Genomic DNA, 16,745 nt, shown 5'->3' on the forward strand with positions numbered 1-16,745 from the left:
TTTCAAGTGTGTTAAAATAATTTTACTTTAATTAAAACTTTATTTAAAGTGAGAGCCTGTTCATAATTTTTTGAAACAATTTTATATAATATATATAGACAAAAGGGGTAAATTTCGCTCTTGTAGTAGATTCAATTTATCACTTTCGCCCATATCATATTTTCGCATCAATTTAGCCATCGAAGTTGCTCAATTGCATCATTTTATACCTATCCTAATTTAAAACCCTAAAATATAAACCCTAAACTCTAAATCATAATATCATAATCTCTAAACCTTAAACCCTAAACTATAATTGAGGGTTTATAATTTAGGGTTTTAAGTCAGATGTAGGATATAAAATGATACGATTGAGTAACTTCGGAGGCAAAATTGATATGAAAACACGATAGAGACGAAAGTGATAAATTGAGTCTACTACAGGGACAAAAATGAACCTTAAGCCATATATATATTATTTGGATTTTTTTACTCATAAATCTAAAGATTTTAAGTGTTTAAACATGTTATAACTCACGTCTTCGTATGTATTTTATCAATTGAATTAAATTTAATCAACCATTTACTTACATATAATTAAAAATAGTTACTTATATAGAAACTCAAATAATACAAAGCCTTAGGAAGTCAAGTGTGTGTATTTTTATTTTATTTTGAGTAAATTATGCGTTTAGTGTCTAAACTATAAGTTTTGATTCGTTTCAGTACTCAAACTTTCAAATTTTTTCAAAATCATACTTACAGTTTATATTTTGTTTCATTTTAGTATTCCGCCATATAAACTTTAGTTTTTGTTTCATTTTAATATCCCGTTCAAATTTAACGTTAAGTTTTGAAAACTAATAGTTTAGTATCCATCCATAAAAACTAATCGTTTTGAAAGTTTATGTGCTAAAACATATCAAAATTAATAGTTTAGGTACTAAACACGTCAAGTTTTTAATGACGGAGTACTAACATGATATAAAAATTAGACGTTAGATATGATTTTTTAAAAATTAAAAGTTTAAATACTAAAATAGACAAAAAACCGATAGTTTATCCTTTTATTTTATAGTGTGATTTGTTGAGATTTATTATCATTATTAAATACCACTATCTTCAAATATAAATCATAAAATAAAAATAATAAGTTACAACGATAAATTAATTTTCTATTAATGAAATATCAATAAAATTATATGAGTTGAATAATTTTACGTTAAAAGAGTTAGTTTAAGTGGTAAGCAAATTAATATCTCGTAAGTAGATTTCAAGTTCCAGACCTTGCATATGTAAAAAATCCTTATCGAGATACTCACCTATTAAAATTAGGTTTGCAACGTGGTTTGATTCAGATCCGTAAAAATAAATCATAATCATTGAGAACAGAGATGGCAAAAAAAAAGTCAAATAATTTATTTGAAAAATAGGGTAAAGTACACAAATGGTCCTTCGATTATAGGACATTATTTTGTTGAGTCCCTCAACTATTTAAAGTTATAAAATGGTCACCCGACTATACATATGTTCCAAATTCATCATTTTTTTGTTAAATAATTGGTGACCGCTGAGCTAAACATTAACATGCTGGCTAGAATATGATAAGATCCTATCACAAAATTGTTGAGTTGTATTTTGTAGATCGACTCTCCTTTTATATTATGTAGTCGAGTTGGTGTCTGAAAGCTACGACGGTACCAATAGACATCATTAAAATACAACTTTATCATATCTGATTCAATAAGTTAACTTATAACCCATACAATCATCAATTTTAATAGAAAAAGATGAATTTTATAGCATATGAATAGTCGAGTGATCATTTTATTACTTTTAATAGTCAGGAAACTGAACAAAACAATATCCTATAATTGAAGACACTTTTATAACTTTTAATAATCGAAAAACTCAACAAAACATAACCTTATTAAAGTACATGAGGTATTAAAGTATCGTTTAAGAGGCACTAGGTCCCTTAAGCAAGGTCAGAGTTTCGAATCCTGGCGTTTACGAATGGAGCAAACTGGGTTGGGAGGGTCGCCCGCGCCTCTATAGTACTCGATCTGGATTAGTCGGTCAATATATTGTATATAAGTGATTAATTCAAAAAAATATCGTTTAAACATGTATCACACCACTCAAAAATTAAATTAATTTGAAATAATTTTTTTGAATAATTTCATCACAAATAATTAGTTATCTACTTTAATAAATAAGTAACAAATGGACTAATATGAATAAAATGGGGCTAAAAAACCAATGAGAAAACGAGTCCATGAAACGAAAAAATGAAAACACCTGCTCCAAATAAATACCCAATAAAAATAATATTTATTTTTCTTATCCCAATAAATATTGATAAAATAAAAAATAAATCTAAGAATCACAGTTTGCTTGCACGTGGCGTCACTTATCTGTTTTCAGAAAGATAGAAGGGGTTAAGGACAGCTCAAAGCGAGAGGTTTTAATTACCGTCTATTACCGGTAAACCCCTCCAATCCACTGGCCAGTCCGGTTTTGTGGTCAATAATTATCGGATAAAGTATACAATAAGTCAATAAACTATGCTCAAATGATCATTTTGATCATTAAAATTTCAAAAATTACATAATTTTCATTACTCTAATCAAAATATTATCAAATATTAATTTAATTTATATAATTATATAAAATTATCATTAAATTTTGCCTAAATTTTACAAAAAAGTTTAATAGTTTAAAATGTTTTATTTGAAATTTTTAAAAGTTCAATGATCCAAAATAATTAGTTAACAATAGTTTGATGACATATAATGTACTTTACCCATAATTATCATATTTTGGGGTTTAAGAGCTCTCTTTCTCTTCTTTTATTATACTTTTATATATAGAGTTTATTTCATGGTGATTTCTCTGTTTTTGTATAAATATTTGTTCTTCCACAAGAAAAAGTAAACTTGACAAAAGAAGAAAAATTTGATCCTCTTTTCATTGAATTTTATTTGATTTTCAGTTGGATTTGTTTGATTTCTCCGATCATTGTTCCTCAAGGAATTTTCTCGGCAAAATCTTCATTTTTTTCAATTGTTTTCTGTACATTTGAATATATGTTGTGTTTTTAAGAAACAGAAGATCGTTTCAGTTTGAAAGGCGAGTTTCTTTTCTTATTGCATCATGAATTTCCGATTGTTTCTGTACTTGAATTGTTGGATTTCTTTTCATTTTTTTATGTTTTTTGTGTTGAATTATGCTGAATTACGACGCGTAATGATTTTTAAACAAGTGAATTTCGATTATAGCTGCGGTTTGGGTCGAGATCTGACCCGGGTTTTTCTTTTCACTTTTTGTTTCGGAAATTTTGACGGAAAATTTTAGAATTTCTGGTGAATTTGGAGGTTTATGGGATTTTGATTTTAGTTTATACTTCTTATTTAAGAAAATGAAGAAAAATAAGAAGAATAAATTCGAACCCTCTTTTGTTTAATGGTTTCGATTCTTGTTTGACTTTAAGATTTCCAATCAAATTTAAATTGCACTGTGGAAATATAATTTTTTTTTATCAAAGTTACGCAACTATATTCTTCTCTCTTGGATCTGTAATTTTCTGGGGTTTTTTTTCTTTCTAATTATAAGGTTTTGTTTTGGTTTTATCTATGAAATTATTCTGATATATGTTTGATTTGTTTATATGCAGTGAATTTGTAACTTTACATGCCGGTTAGCCTGAGATATGGTGTTTAAGAAGAGATTAGATTACGGATTCGATACCTTTGATGTCCCGATCGTGCCTCGTGCCCCTCGATCGAATCGGGTATGTTTAGTTCTTTTCTTGGTCATTTGGTAGGTTTGATCATGTTGAATTTTGATCTAACTTGATGAATACGTCGATGGTTGTTGTGTCGGTTGCAGAGGAGGTATCGGAGTAGGCGGGATGTCGATGACAGTCAGATTTGTGCATTTGAATTGTTAGCTTCTTTAGCCGGGAAGTTGTTGCAGGAGAGCGAGAGTGCGGCTTGCATCAATGCGTCGGAAGGACATGATCGTGTTTCTATAGGTAAAGATGTTGTTAAACAGGAAATTCATTCCGATGATGATAAAACGTTGAAAACCGAATGTGTTGAGCAAGGAAGCTGTGAAGTATCTGAGTCGACTACCGAAAACAGTGACAATGTGAAGGGATTTAAACCTTCTGGAAATGATGCCATTTTGGATCGTGGTTTGATCAAGGCACGGCCTGCTTGCTCGAAGCAAAAAAGTGGCGATGTGAAGTCTATGATTCGCAACGGAAATGCAGCAGCCTATGAAAATTTTTGTGGTGACAGGGATCTATGCACCCCTGATCTCGGGGATTTCTGTGATGGTAAAACTGGGAGTGGGTTTAAGCAAGAGAGAAATGGTAAGGGTTTGGACATCGGGAAGTCGAGTATTGCTAATACTTGCCCCTTGAAAGATCATGTTGAACCCGTTAATTCTAAACGAGCGTCCTGGAAAGACCGCATTCCTAATGCTTCTTTTTCAAGACATAGGAATAATATTAAGTTTGGTAGTAAAGATGATGACGAAAACTTTTCTAGATTTAATGGACTTAGATATAGATTTAAGGCTTCGAGGCCTCCGTCACGAATTGGAGATCGAAGGATAAGGAAGTTGCTGGCATCCAAGTATTGGAAAGTTGGTCCTAAGTTGAAGGATTCTGATCATTGTAAAGCTGGTGAGTAGTGTTCATTGCATGGTTTACATCTTACTTCGAACTTCATAAACATTTCTTTATGGATTTCGTTTTTTGTGTTTTCCTAGATGGAGGAATGAAGCCTCTGTATCATAAGCGGAAGGCCTACTATAATCACGACAGATATCAATACGACGTGCTCTACAAAAGGAGGAAACTCTTTGACCGTAGCTCGATAGTAACTTCTGATGGTGGAATCAGTAGTGAAAGTGTTTGTAATTCACCGCAGAAGGTTGTGGATGGAGACAAGGGTAGTTCTGCTTCGATGTCGCATGGAGGTGCTTCCCTTCTTCATTTACCTTATTCGTATTTTATGGTTTACGGATTTCAAGATCAAGATTTAACTAGTCTTGCTAAACTACTTTATTTTGCTCACGTAGCATGTCGGATACCCCCCTTGCTTACAGGTAACAAAGCATCCCACCAGTGCAAGGATTCTCACGGTACGGATAATTTTTACGGACTGTTGTTTGTAAATCGTTGACGTTTTTACTGTTGTTTTGGAGAATGTCTTATTTGAGTGTTGTTCTTATACAGTGAGATTCAGCATTAAGTCGTTTAGAATTCCGGAACTTTATATCGAGGTTCCAGAAAGTACAACAGTCGGTTCACTGAAGGTATGGAAGTGCTGTGTTATTTTTTCGTCGACGAATATAGTTTTATTTAATTAACGAATAGTTTCTAACACTTTTTACCACCGATGTTACTTAAATACGTGCAGAGGACTGTTTTCGAGGCGGTGACTGCCTTACTTGGAGGTGGAATCCGTGTCGGGGTACTTCTTGAAGGGAAGAAAGTGAGAGATGATAACCGAACTCTATCGCAGACTGGTATTTCCTGTGAAGATAATCTGGATTCTATTGGTTTCACGTTGGAGCCTGGTCCTACAAAAGCTCCTCCGCCTGTGTGTTCTGAAGAAGCGTCCCTTCCGATATCATGTGATAAAGCTCCTGAAACTTTAACAAGGTGATTTCGATGCTTCAATATAGAATGTTGTGATTTTATTTCATTTATATACATTGTGATTTACCTATACCTTTGATAGTTTGAGTAACAAGCATCTGATTTCCAGATTTCCAGCCACTCTGGTAGTAGATACAGGGATTTCCAATGCCGCATCTCACCCGCTTTTACTGACCAATTCAGCACATCCTGTGGATACTAATCACGAACCGGTTTCCTCCCTAACTGACGCTCTAACTGGTCAAAGTCTGTCGGAGTTAAGAGCTTTAGTTCCTGTTCCAGCAATGAATGCCGAGGCACTGTCCGTCATCCCTGCCAGCCCGAAAGCTCGAAAACCCGAGCTTGCACAGCGTCGAACTAGGAGGCCGTTTTCAGTCTTAGAAGTAGAAGCATTGGTACAGGCAGTTGAAGAGCTTGGTACTGGAAGGTGTGTCATCACATACTTGAAGAGAATGCATGCTTATAAAGATGTTGAGTTTCTAAAACTAAATTCATCGGGTTTTCTGTAGGTGGCGCGATATTAAATTGCGAGCTTTCGAGAATGCCGATCATCGAACTTACGTGGATTTGAAGGTATTGTACTTGAACAACAAGCATTAGTTCGAGAAAGTAATCTAATTTCTGGGATGTATCGATGTAACAAGTCTTATGCCGTGGGTATATCTTGTCGGTTTTATTCGTATCGAATGGTGCTAATAACACGCCGATACCACCTGCAGGATAAATGGAAAACATTGGTTCACACGGCGAAAATCTCCCCGCAGCAACGACGAGGGCAGCCGGTACCGCAGGAACTCTTGGACAGGGTCTTGGCTGCACATGCACACTGGTCTCAGCATCAAGCTAAACCACAAGGCAAACCTCAACCTGGGACTTTGAGGATCACAGACAAGGAATCAGATGGAAACGGAGTCGCGACTACGGTTCCGACCGCTCCGGTGTAAAAAGAAAAGGTAAAACATTGGCCAAGAGAGGGAGAAAGAAAGAAACATGTACAAATTTGATTCACATTGTCATGTAATATTTCCTCACACACACATTGCTACTCACTTGATTCATTTCCCAGCTTCCAGAGAACCATTGAAGCCAATTGATAGCTCTGTAAATGAAAATTCGACGAGAATAAGATTTGCTCTAACCATATTTTTACACTAGTGCAAGGCAACCTTGTGGTCGTGAGATCGAGTCCCACGGTAGGCAATTCATAATACTGGAGGTCTCCCAGTGAAGCTGCTCTCAACCTGACGTTGGAGGTAGTCTACTATCCTACCTCCCCTCACTCCATTATATATGGGAATAGGTTGTTCATTGATTCAATTAATACTTCTTTGTAAGACTAATTATTGAAACTAATCTTTGTAGTAACCTTTGAGTTGTGATGATTGTAGATTGTTTATCTTATTTGGTCACTAAAGTTTAAAAATTTTCAATTTAATTACTCAACTATCAAATTGCTATCGTTTTAATCACTTAATTTATTTTATTCATAATTTTTTGACATGACATTTTAATTATTATTTTATTAATATATAATTAAAATAAAAAAATTAAATTTAAAAGTTAGAGTGATTAGATTAAGAGCAATTTGAAAATTAAGTAATTAAACTAAAAGATTTAAATTTTAATAACCAGACTTGCCCGTCCAGCTCAGTTGGTAGAGCGTAAGGCTCTTAATTTTGTGGTTGTGGGATCGAGTCCTACGGTGGGCAATTCATAATTCTGGCTGCCAGAGGTCTTTCACGGTGGGCAATTCATAATTCTGACTGCCAGAGGTCTTTCACAGAAGCTGTTCTTAATTGGCACTGAGGGCAGTCTACTACTTTACCTCCCCTCATCTCATTTCATATGAGAATAGGGTCAGCTAATTTTTTTATTTAAATTTTAATGATCAAAATAGGAGTGAAAAAAAAATTAGACTCCAGTGAGCAAAATAGGAGTGAGAAAATTATTTTTTTTCTTTAATATTTTTAAAGGTAAAGTACATAAATTATGTATCGATAATAAGACATTGTTTTATTGAGTTTATTAACTATAAAAAGTTACAAAAAATGGTCTTCTGATAGTAAAATGTTGCTTTATTGAGTTCATCGACTATTAAATATTACAAAATAATCATCTGACTATTCATATATTCTAAACTCGTCATTTTCTATTAAAAAATTAAAAGTATTAAAATAAAACAAAATTAATAGATCAGATACTAAACTTATAATTTACCCCATTTTATGTTATATTAAGACCGAGGATTTTTATATTGAAAAGAGTCAAATCTTTAAGTTAATGTTTTAAAATCAACATTAAGAGAGCCGTGGGCACAATATCTACGCAACCTTTAATTTGATTATGTATTTTTTTTTTGTCTTTCAGTTTCAAGGTTTCGTCTTATTAATTTGGATCGATTCAGGTCATATATCTGATTTTAACGGATGATTCTTTTAGTGAAAATTTTTTATATATAAAAAAACCCAAACATAAAATATTACCTACACGATATTAAATTGTTTACCACTTGAATTAAATCACGTTGGTTAATTTGATTATATATTTCTTTATTATTACCGTGAGATTCTTCAATTTATGTGCTGAAAGTCATAAATTATGATATTTAATACAAAGTTATTCTCAATAAATAAAGTAATCTTAAAAATGTTAGTTTGGTTACTTAAACGTTTATAACTTTATTAAGCATGTGGTTAGGTTGGTGTTATGACCACCAAGTTTGAAAAATTAAAAGGTAAACTACACATTCACTATTTAAACTATCAGTTTTGATCATTTAATAACTTGAACTTTTATTTTTTTCAAAATCATACTTAATGTGTAGTTTTCATTTTAGTATTGCACCGTTAAAAACTTAACGTGTTTAGTACTTAAACTATCGATTTTGATCCTTTTTAGTACCTACACTTTCAATCTTTTCAAAACTTAACGATAAATTTTGAACGGAGGTACTAAAATAAAATAAAAAATTAATTTTTGAACGGAGGGTACTAAAATAAAAAAAAACTAAACTTCACGTATGATTTTGAAAAAATTAAAAGTTTAGGTACTAAAACATATTAAAACTGACAATTTAAGTACTAAACTTGTAATTTATCCAAAATTAACTTGTAATATTAAATTGATAAAATATATAAATAATAAAAACTAAATATATTATTATCTCAATTAAAAACGAACTACTACATCAATAAAACCAACGATAAAGAATATAAATGGTCCCAATTATAGAGTGATATTTTATTGAGTCTCCAACTAAAAGTTACGAAATGATCCCTTGATTATAAGATACTGCTTTATTCAGTCCTTCAACAAATAAAAATTACAAAATGATCGCCTGATTATTTATATGTTCTAAACTTGATCACTTTCTATTAAAAAATTGACGAAATTTTAGTTAGACGTTAACCTGTTGACTGTGATAGATAAAATATGATCTTAAAATCTCAAATAATATCATATCTCAATTAATAAGTTAATGTCTAGTTCATACTGCTATCAGTTTTTTAACAAAAAATTAAGAGTTTGGAACATATGAATAGTAGGGTGATCATTTTGTAACTTTTAATAGTCGGGGGAATCAACAAAGCATCGCCCTATAATAGGGGATCATTTTGCATTAAATGATTAATTTAAATTGAGTATTATTAAAAAATTATTATTAAGAGAGTTCAAGAATAGACATAAAATTTTACACTATGAGAACAAACTATAAAATTTTAGGGACAAAAATAGACTATTAATAGAAAATACAAAAAATATCTAAATTATATAAAAACTTTAAACTTTCAGAGGGCAATTGCCCTGCCCAGTGATGAACCGAGGGGGGGGCGGTTGCCCCCCTAAAATTTAAATTCTTATATATTTTAGATATTTTCTTTGTATTTTATATTAGAAATATATTTTCATCTCCACTAAAATTATATAAGTTCACTCAACTTTAAAATTTTATAAGTTTATCCCTTGACATAAAATCATGTGTTCTGTTCTGACTCCGTCAAACCCTACTCGGTCTATCCCTAAAAAAATATAATTTATAACATCATATTTAAACTCTAGACATACTTTTAAAAAATTTAAGGTAAGATGCAAGTTTAATACCTAAACTATTAGTTTTGGTCCAGTTTAATACCTAAATTTTCATTTTTTTAAAACAATACCTAACGTTTAGGTTTTGTTTCATATAAATAATAATTTGAGGGTGTTGAGTGGAATTAAACCAAATAAAATAAGACTACTTTTTGTTACATATAAAAGTAAAAGCAGAAAAGCAAGGATGAAAGATTGCATGCTTTGCTTCAGCGTGAAGCAGCGGTGGGGAACAATGACAGCGTTGAAACTGATAAATAAAAGGGTACATTATATTTTTTTTAGTACTTAAAGTTATCAATTTTAATATATTTTAGTACATAAATTTTTTATTTTTAAATTATATTTAAAGTTTATTTTTATTTTATTTTAATATTTTTGTTCAAGATTTAACATTAAAATTTAAAAAAATTAAAATTATATGGTTTAGGGTTTAAACATAATGCACTTAGTACCTATATTATAATCTTCTCTTATATTTTGGTCACTAAATTTTAAAAAATTTCAATACGAGGATATTTACTGCTATTTTATCAAATGATTACATTTATTGAACTATTTAGAATTAAAATAATATTAAATTGATATAATTTATAAATATGAAGAAATAAATTTATTAAATAATATTTTAAATTAGGAATAACCTGATTAAATGTATAAATATGAAAACTAAATGTGATATTGTATAAATTTTAAAATTATCATGTAATCCCCATTATAATATTTAAACTTCAATTTATGATTAGATTATGTGATTGATTTTATTCTTATCACTAAATAGAAAGATAATTAGATCATGTTAGACATGATTTAAAATATGATTTAAGAAATTTATCTTTTCAATATTTATAAATTATATCAATTTAATCTTATTTTAATTCTAGATAATGAGGCTGACAGGATAATTTTAAAATTTATACAATAACATATTTAGTTTTTATATTTAATCAAGTTAGTCCTAATTCAAAATATGATTTAATAAATTTAATTTTTAATATTTATTTTTATAGAAATTTAACATTATTTTAATTATAAATAGTTTAATAAATTTAACCATATAATAAAATAGCGATAAATATCCTCGTATTGAAAATTTTTAGAATTTAATGACCAAAATAGAAGAGAAGAAAATAGTTGAGTGATGAAAGGTGCGATTTACCCTTTTAGTAACAGCAGGAATTAACAAAATCTTGATCAATGATGGAAACTGTTGGTGGGTCACGTTGAGTTCTTTTTACGAGTTAGAAGGCTACATTGAACAAAGAAAACAATAGGGTCCATATTAGTTTTTTTAAAAGTTGGAGGGCCTTGGATACCTTTTTTTCCATTAATTTTTAATTATTTATCAAAATTGTACTTTTAATTTTTATCTTGGTGTTGCTGCAGTATTGACCAAGTCAAACTGCTCTGCAGTGTTTTAAAACAAGTGTTTGCATTAAATGCTTATGTTTTCTTTTTGGAATTTAGTAATTGGAATTAATTCAATGCAAATACTTAATATTTAATAAAATTTTAAATCATTAACTAAATATATAATTTTAAAACATTAGAGATAATTCAGATAAAATTTTATAAAAATCATTAGAAAATTTTAATTTATTCGATTAACTTTTAAATTTATTTTTATTTTAATCACTCATAAATTAAATCATAAAAAAATAATAGCATGGCAATCGCGTATGATGATAGAATTTATCTTCTTCATCTATATATAAAAATTTTAAATTTTCATCTATGTGTCACGCAGACACTATAAATATTATTCTTTGATGTCTCATCCGACTACTTAAGATATGGGCGAACTCACTTCATTATCTCTTACCACTTCATTAATTTGTATTTTACTTAAATTACTTTAAAACTCATAAAATTCAGTCCAAACATTCAAAACTCGTAAAACCCCAAATCACTTTGACCTATAACTTCCACCATATGTTCAACATTGAATCAAATACACGACCCTCTTCCTCCTTCACCACCTTCCACTATTAGGATTTGTAAGAAGATGTTTCATTATCGAAAAATCAAAGAAAATTCAAAACTAGAGTTTTTTTTAAAACAAAAATAAAGAATAATTTTGGACAATTTCATAATTTTTAAATAAAAATATCAAGTCATTACGCTCTTAAGTATTTAAGATCGTATTGACCAAAATATGAATAGATCAAAAGTTTAGAGATTCAATTATTTTTTATTAAGCTAAGGTGATTATAAAGTTATCGGTGCTTGAACCCATAACCTTTAAGAATAATAATGATTACTTTAACTTTAATAACTAAAATAAGAGTGAAAATAAGACTTGATAGTAAATTTTGTTATAATTACGATAAATTTGACATGAAAAGACAAGAAAAATGTAAGAAGGGTAGAATCCTATGTCACCTTGGCTTGTTACTATAATTTGATATTAACTATTATATTTTTATATAAAAAATATTTTCTTTTAAGATTAATAATAAAATTTGTAAAATAATTTTGTTTATATACCAAGTTATTAAATTTATGTGTAAATTACAAATTTCATCATTCAACTTTATCCTCTCTCCTATTTTACTTACTAAACTTTAAATTTCCTTATTGAATTTAATACATTGATTTTTTGTGCACTGAAATTTACTCTCTCTCTTTTTTTGATAACTTCGCCATAAAATAGTTAATGGTGTTAAAAACGATGCCGTTTAAAAAAAATAAAATTTTCACTAAAACGACATTTTGTATCTATATAACATCCCATTTTAACGCCGTTAACTATATGACGGCTGAGTGACAAAAAAACCCAAATGTCTATTATAAGTGTAACTCTCAATGCAATGCCCTCTATTCATAATGTAATAATTTAAAACATGAAAGTTGTTTAAGATATTTAAAGTTACCTTACTATTCATTATTTTCCAAACTTGTCATTTTTCGTTAAAAATTTTACGGTATCCTGAACGTTAACCTGCTGATTGTGGTATAATAAAATTTAATCTCAGAATCTCAAATGACTATCATATCTTAGTTACCATGTTAAAGTCTAGCTTAGATCACAAAACAACATTATACAGTCAGATGATCATTTTATAACTTTTAATAGTCGAATGATTTAATAAAGCAATATCCTATAGTAGAGGGATCGTTTGTGTACTTTTCCCTTGCAGACTCAAATGATTTATTATTTCATTAGGTTAACATAATCCTCAGTTACATGAAAACAAGTTCATGTTCATACATTATGATGAAACATAAATAAGCATACTAATAATCATATGATTTGTTCGATAACTCTGATATTCTTCGAAGTTTTCATTGCAATATCGAACCATAAGCGGCAATCGGGCTCTTCACTTTACGAACACCATCATCCCAGATCAAAGAACCGGAGATGATCGAGTTCCCGAGCTCCGCAGCAACGGTCACGACGAAGTTTTGCGTCTGGCCGACGTATTCGAAAGAAAGCACACTCGGTTGAACTTGGATTACGATCCCTGGAGGAGCGTTAACGACCGCGTTGTAAGTTGACACTGCCGGGCCTACGTTAGTCACTGTCCGGTGAAAGACTCGAGTGATCGATGTTCCTGGAGTTGAAGATAATGCGAAAGAAGGGTAATTCAGATCCCACACTGCTCCGTTCGTGTCATCGGAACAACTGCTGCTGTTTCCGGTTATAAGCTGGATGTTTTTGACGGAATAGCCTTGTCCACACAAGAATTTGACATAATCAATCTCCCCGGCATCGTAAACCAATCCGGGATCGATAGCTTGTAGAGGGTTAATGTGACCTGCTCGTAGGCGAACTCTGCGTCGACATTGTTCTTCGAAGTCATCGGCATAGCTGCAACAAGTAGAAGACAAATCGTTGGATATCGGAATTCGAAACCCTGATATTTTCTCATGAAATTAGCAGGCATACCTGTTGTCATTAGAGCAGATCTAATCGCAGCAGGGGACCATGTGGGATGGAACGACTTAACGTACGCCGCAGCCCCGGACGCATGCGGACAAGACATCGATGTGCCCGAAATAATGTTGAACTTAGCAGTTTGTGTATCTCCTTCTGCGTCCGAGATGGAGGCTGCTTCGGACCATGCCGCCAAGATATCGACCCCGGGTGCCGTAAGATCGGGCTGAACTCGAATAGAGAACATCAGAACTTAAAACCGAACATCAAAATCGGTGAATATTATTTCATTATTACCTTGAGAATATCTGCTGTAATAGGGTTAGGCCCTCTAGATGAAAATGTAACAACGAATGGGGCAAATTGATTATTATCTTGGGTGGTCCTCAATATTGTTGCAGTTGGGTTCCTAATACGAAAAATGACAGTTAGAAGGACCAAAATTATAATTAAACCATATTATAGAAAGGACTAGGAAAATACTCTGTTGTGTTCAAATAGTTGAGGATCATTCTTCCATCATTCACATTCACGGTGGAAAGAGGTAGAGGGTAGCTGAATTGATAATCCTTGTATCCGAGATCTTGAAACACGGCTCCGGCAGCCCCGGCTTCCATTACACCTTCGTAATCGGTGAAGTACTCGCAAAAAACGATCTTTCCTTTCACTTGTGTTGAGTTCAATGCTCCTGGAAAGCAATACCTGTAACAAAATTTCGTCACATCAAGATACCATCCACTTATGTTGATCGAGTACGGCACGATCGGTATTCCGTGATCTCGGTACTACCTGGAAAATTGCGAAGCGGAAGGGCCTAAGGTTGCGTTCGGAGCGTCTCCGCCGTAGATGAAAGGATACGTTTTCCCCTTGGGATCAAATATGTTTATAGAGGCTCCCTGTAATTAGGAAATTAAGGTGTAAGTAGGCATCAGTGTAGCATAAATGAATGGATTATGAATTTCCCTTTAAGTCCTACCTCGAAAATCTGTCCGTTACCGAGTTTCACCTTCGCAACGAACTTCCGATCGATTGTACTAGCTGCAACGGATAGTGACCAAGGTGAAAGATTCGTAACCGATGCGGGGACAGGACCACCATTACCAGCGGAGTTCGATGTGAGAATCCCATACTTCATCGCATGGAAAGCACCTATAGCGATGGAGTCTTCAAAATAATCCAACGGTGAAAAACTCCCGACCGAAAGAGAGATTATGTCGACGCCATCGGCAATTGCATCGTCGAATGCAGCAAGAATGCCTTCGTCAGAGCATCCATCATACCAACATATCTTGTAAACTGCAATACGTGCCGACGGAACCCCTCCGCGAGCCGTCCCTTTGGCGATGCCGTATAAGCTTGCCTGGCTAACAAAGCGACCCGCAGCGGTTGAAGAAGTGTGAGTCCCATGACCCTCAGCGTCCCTCGGAGATAAAAAATCTCCCGGACCGGCTTCTCCATCGGTCAGGTAGTATCTAGCTCCAATAATTTTGCTGAAAGGGATTCAAATTATCATTGTTAACACCAATATTTCAGGACTCAATGATATCTTCATAATGTTAAAAGTTTATGGTATGTTATGTTTTACTTATTGCAAGTGAAATTTGCCAAGTTTTGGCAGCTGCCCTTCCATTTATTCGGGATCGAACCGTATCCGGTGTCGTTAAAACTTTCCGATTCGGGCCAAATTCCGGTGTCGAGCATTCCCACAATGATATCACTCTCAATGATTGATCTTTTCATTTTCTTGTTGAATCCCATGAATTCCCATGACCTTGTTGTGTGGAGCTGCTTCTTTTGACTAAGGAACACTGATACTACCTCTTCCTTACCTGAATTATAGAAGGATTAAATCCCAATTTTTAGTATTGTAGAGGGACTAAGAAAAATTAGACCTCAAAAAATAATAGATTAAAAGGTAAACTACGTATTTAGTCATCCAACTATCACTTTGGTTTCGTTTTGACCACTCAACTATTGTTTTTTCAAAATCATCACTAACATTACGTTTCAATTTCATTTTAGTCACTGCCATTATAAAAATAATGTTGATGCTGACGTGTCATCATAAGGTAATACCACATCATCATTGATTTTTTTTTTAAAATACCACGTCAATAGTTCAATTAATTTTTAAATGACTGTTGACCAAAATGAAATCAAAACGTGACGTTAGAGATGGTTTTGACAAAAAAAAGTAGACCAAAATGTAAACAAAGTGATAGTTGGGTGACTAAATGCGTAGTTTACCCTAGATGAAATCTCTTAACCTCTCATTTTATTTGCTTCATCAACGGTTAACCTAGCAGCAAATCCATTGAAGCTCCTACGGTAGCTGTAGACTAAAACATCTGATGCAGCCCTGTGGAAATCAATTCATAAACCAAAGTTAACTATCAGGACTAATTCATAACAAACTAACAATTCAAGGACCAAAACCGTAATTTGACTGATAATAATCAACACACCTAGGAACAACATCTTGAAGCATGCCCATGTGAAGGCTTGAAATGGAGACATCACCCTTGGGAAGGTCTCCCATGTAGACAATGTAGACCTGTTTTAAATCCAACAACAACAGTTAGACATATTAAAACTTCGAAATCGTCGGAAATCAGCTCGGATTTCGTTATCTATTTGCCTGTCTCGAGTCCCGATCGGACGCTCCGTGGCAGCCGAGGAGGAAGCTAACTCCGAGACAGATAAGCGTTAGCCATGCCGAAGAACCCGCCCGGAACGCCATTGATGAGGGTTGAAGAGGTTGAGTTAGTGATAATCAATGGTGTGAAAGAGGGGGTTTATATAAGTATCGGATTAATTAGTGAAACATAAAGCGAGCTTTGTTAAGGTCGTCAATGGAAGATGGGTACATGCATGGCTGGCTTAGAAATTTATGATACATATATTTTTTACCGAAAGTGTTGATTACAAGAAAGTTTCGATTTGTCGCATGTAATTGGCTTTTTAATTAATTGAATTTATCGAAAATATTTAGTCCATGTTTTCTTTCGGCTTAAGAACTTCATTTAAGCCACCTTTGAAAGTCCATAAGGATGGGCATGAGACCCGAACCCGACGGGTTCCGACCTTATTGGGTCGAGTTTTTTTTTAAAAAAATTCGGGTTC

The 16,745-nt window shown here is 32.5% G+C and overlaps 1 protein-coding gene and 1 pseudogene across 1 annotated transcript; one reads left to right on the forward strand and one right to left on the reverse strand.

Moving 5' to 3' along the window:
* The first annotated feature begins 3,666 nt into the window (after window positions 1-3,666).
* Window positions 3,667-6,738, forward strand: LOC120156376 (telomere repeat-binding protein 3-like). The gene is made up of 9 exons (XM_039167692.1): window positions 3,667-3,772; window positions 3,871-4,672; window positions 4,759-4,968; window positions 5,071-5,133; window positions 5,228-5,307; window positions 5,412-5,656; window positions 5,763-6,080; window positions 6,163-6,226; window positions 6,373-6,738. The coding sequence occupies exons 1-9, from the start codon at window positions 3,692-3,694 to the stop codon at window positions 6,595-6,597; spliced, it is 2,088 nt and encodes a 695-aa protein (XP_039023623.1). The 5' UTR covers window positions 3,667-3,691; the 3' UTR covers window positions 6,598-6,738.
* Window positions 6,739-13,008: 6,270 nt separating this feature from the next.
* Window positions 13,009-16,363, reverse strand: LOC120156375 (annotated as a pseudogene).
* Window positions 16,364-16,745: the final 382 nt, after the last annotated feature.

This window comes from Hibiscus syriacus, unplaced genomic scaffold (assembly GCF_006381635.1).
Source record: "Hibiscus syriacus cultivar Baekdansim isolate YM2019G1 unplaced genomic scaffold, ASM638163v2 tig00111215_pilon, whole genome shotgun sequence".
NCBI classification, from domain to species: Eukaryota; Viridiplantae; Streptophyta; class Magnoliopsida; order Malvales; family Malvaceae; genus Hibiscus; species Hibiscus syriacus.